Here is a 3577-nt window from a genome sequence, read left to right on the forward strand (position 1 = left end):
TGTTTTTTTTTTAAATGGTTTCACCAAGGCCAAGTGATATGCCCTAGGGATCACATAGATAGTTATGGACAGAGTTGGGACTTGAATCTAAATACTCTGACTCCCAATCCAGTCTTCCCATATTTATATCCACCTAGAAAAAATGAGTTAAGGAGGTTATTGAGTATAAGAGTCAGTATCTGAACCCTGGCCTCTGGTTCCATATCCAGCAATCTCAGAGATTCCCTTGGAGACTCTAGAAAGAGCACGACCTGGAATCAGGAAGACGTGAATTCCAGTCTAGCCTGGGATACTAACTGTGGTACCCTGGGCAAGTTATTTAGCCCCTTTGAGCCTGTTTTGTCTTCTGTAAAATGGGAATAATCATAAAACTTCTTTCTTCTTTGCCAGGGTTGTTGTGAGGAACAAACGAGATAATATTTGTAAAGTTCTTAGCATAGCGCCTGGCACATAGTAGGTGCTATATAAATGTTAGCTGTTGTTGTTTCATTATTATTACAAACCCTAAATGCTTGCTAGGGGTTCTTAAATTTGGGGGTCCATGCACTTGGCCTTTTACTATTTTGATACTTGTATATCAATATAATTTCTTCCTTTTGCAATCCTATGGAATTTATTTCATGACTCTAAAAGCATTACTCTGAGAAGGGGTCCATAGGCTTCACCAGACTTCAGGGAGGTCCAAACGGGACACAGAAAAGGTTAGGAACTCCAGCCTCAGAAGGAGCATGGTGTAGGAGAAAGAGGTGGATTTAGGGTCCCTGGGTTTGAATCCCGACTGTACCCCCTTGCTACCTTAGACAAGTGGCTAACCTTCTCTGGGCTTCTGTAAGATTAAGAGGGCTGGCTTATTTGACCTCTAAGGTCTTTTACAGACACAGACAGTTACAACATAGGAAATGAAACATTGTCTCAAGGCAAGGTGAGGTTAATTACCCAGCGCAGTTCTAGACATTTCCGCCAGGTGTCACTGCAGGCAAGGATTGATTGGCACCAGTTCTGCTGCTGCAGGAGCCCCGGCACTAAAGCTAACCCCGGAAGCAGATCTTCTCGCTTTTCTCCACCCACTTTAAAAAAAAATGTCGTGGGTCTGATCTGCTGCTGCGTGGCCCGGGGCTTGGGGGAGTAACTTGCGCGGCTCAGAGGGGTCTGCGCAGGGGAGTAGAGGGAGGGTGCAGGGGGTCAAGGGCTCCGAGGGCTTCCTGGCTCCAGACGGTCCTGGGACGCGAGGCTCGTGGCGAGTGATTAAACTGCCGGGGGAGGAAGATTTCCAAGAGAGAGGCCACAGAAGCGGGTTTGTAGGGGCGGGGGGCGTTTTCTGGGACCTCCCCACGTTTCAGCAGCAGCCCCCGAGGAAGGCAAGAGGGTTGGAAGATGGGGAGACAGATGCAGCAGCGCCAGGGAAGCCCGTGAAAAGGGCCTCGCTGTCTGTCGGAGGAAGCCTCCCCTCCCTAACAGGTAAACGTCCGCAACTCACATTGCCTGTGCTCCCTCTCCCCAGCAATCCTGGACGCTTGGGGTAGTGCTGGTTAGCAGCAATGCCCCCGCGTCGCAGAGGAGAAAACTGAGGCTTGCAGAGTTTGAGAGACTGGCCTAGGGCCACCAGACGCAGGAAGCGTCTGACTCTAAGGAGTTGGACTCCAGAGTCTCGTTAACTCAACGCGATCCCGGGTACCCGGTTGGGAAATAGTATGAGCAGAAATAGCAGACTTCGTTCTATTCAGCACGCGTGTGTTAAGCGCCTGCTGTGTGCCAGGCACTATTCTGTATGTTGTGATTACGAAGACGAAAGCTTAACTTGATCCTGCCCCTTGGGGTGTTTACATTCCACTGGAGGAGAACAGCTTGCGGACAGATAAGTAAATGCGGGAGAGAAAGAGTCAGAGGGAGGAGAGAGAGAAGGGCGGGGGAAGGGGGGAGGGATAGAGAGAAAATAAACTTTATAAACCAAAGCAGGAAGGGATTTGACGACTTGGAGGGGGAGTGCAGCTTAGGAAAAAGATGACCAATTAGCCCTTAATCAATTGCCTTCCCTTTCTAGCAGTGACTTCCTCCTGGGATACCGGTCCCGGCCCACCTCGCTCCTCCTGGGTCCCACGGAGCTGGGAGTGAGCTCCCGGGGAGCCTGGCGGGCTTTCTCTGGACGCTGCCTTTCTCAGCCCGACCCGAGCGCATCCTCTTCAATGATCCAAAAGTCCCGGGCCCCGCTACTCAAAACTCAAGATGTTGGAGACAGAGTGGAAACTCTTATGGTAATAATGGGGGGGTGGGGGGCTGGGGTCTCAGAAGTGCGTGAGTGAGCTGCCCCGGGAGCCCCTGGGGAGAGAAGAGCGTTTCTCTTATGAGTGTCGTCCAGGCCTGGTTGATATTGCTTGGGTATGGGTGGAGGAGGGCGGGGCTGGTACCCCAAGCTGCAAGAGTAGATTGAGTGAGCTGAAAATTGATGTTTCCCATCCGTCCAGCTTGAAGCCTTGGGGTTGTTTGTTGCTGCGCCGGGAGAGAGACTGGGGTCATTTGCAAGTCTGGTGCAATGATGGGCGAATGTTTGTGAGCTCTCTCCCCCACCCCTGGTGCATTTCTCTGACTTGGCCCTGTGTGCCTAAAATGAAAGATTTTTTCTCTTCTCGCTAATGCTGGTCAGAGGGGATAGGCTGGGCCCAAGCCCTTGCTGCTGAGGTCTGTGGGGCATGACAAGGCTTTTTGCATTTGGACTTGCTGCCTGGCATAGAGTGGGGGAGGGAGGGAACAGAGAGCCTGGAACATGTAGAACTTGCTTCAAAACAGAGCTAGTAATTAATATTTCTAAAGAGAGAGAGGAAGGAATAAGCATTTATAGAGTGCCTTCAATGTATCAGGCACTGTGCTAAGTGGTTTTTTTGTTTGTTTTACAAATATCTCATTTGAACTTTCTACAACCTTGGGAGATAGGTGTTACTATTAACCCTATTTTACGGTTGGAGAAACTGAGTCAAATAGGTACAGTGAGCTGCCTTAAGTGTCTGAAGCCTAAGGTCTTCCTGACTCCATCCTCAGCTCTTTTTCCACGGCTCCCGTTAAACCATAGAATAAAAGGGTCTTGTGTTTTGTTTTGTTTTGTCTTGTCTTAAGCCTCTCTGGTGGAGAGGCAAAAAAACATAAGATTTGGAATAGAAAAGGTTGAAAGATGGAGGGGAATGAGTTCCAGCTGCAGCAGCATCAGGGAAACCAAGAAAGAGGCTGAAGGGGGATTTCAGATCCTGGGCAGTCCTTTGACACCTGTGTGATCTGGTTGGACTGCTTGGTAGGGCACAGAGAGCCCCAGCTTTGAAGTCTGGCCACTGAAACTGGCATTCCAGCTCAGCTGTCACTGGCAAGACACTGGAAGATGAGAGGTTTGGGCTAGATGCCTCCTTCTACACACTTGGCCTCTACAACTAGAGGGACTGCCTGTGTGCACACACCTACAAATGAAACGATCATAGATTTTTTTTTAAAGAGCTAAGAAGGGCTTTAGAGTTCATTCAGGCCAGCCCCGCCACCCTTAATTTTACAGATGAAGAAAGTGAGGCCCAGAGAGATTAATTGACTTGTCCAGTTT

The 3577-nt window shown here is 49.6% G+C and overlaps 1 protein-coding gene across 2 annotated transcripts in view; it reads left to right on the plus strand.

Moving 5' to 3' along the window:
- The first annotated feature begins 1139 nt into the window (after window positions 1-1139).
- The window catches only part of LOC114049058 (mitochondrial glycine transporter-like), a 21525-nt gene continuing 19087 nt past the window's right edge, over window positions 1140-3577 (plus strand). Inside the window, exons 1-2 of one of the 2 annotated variants that reach the window (XM_027870246.1) lie at window positions 1140-1458; window positions 2042-2252. In XM_027870246.1, coding sequence (XP_027726047.1) covers window positions 2184-2252 — 69 coding nt within the window. In that variant the 5' untranslated portion in view covers window positions 1140-1458; window positions 2042-2183. The remainder of the gene's footprint in view (window positions 1459-2041; window positions 2253-3577) is intronic. The other variant, XM_027870247.1, reaches the window with a different exon arrangement.

Source organism: Vombatus ursinus, unplaced genomic scaffold (genome assembly GCF_900497805.2).
Source record: "Vombatus ursinus unplaced genomic scaffold, bare-nosed wombat genome assembly UNPS02014795.1, whole genome shotgun sequence".
NCBI classification, from domain to species: Eukaryota; Metazoa; Chordata; class Mammalia; order Diprotodontia; family Vombatidae; genus Vombatus; species Vombatus ursinus.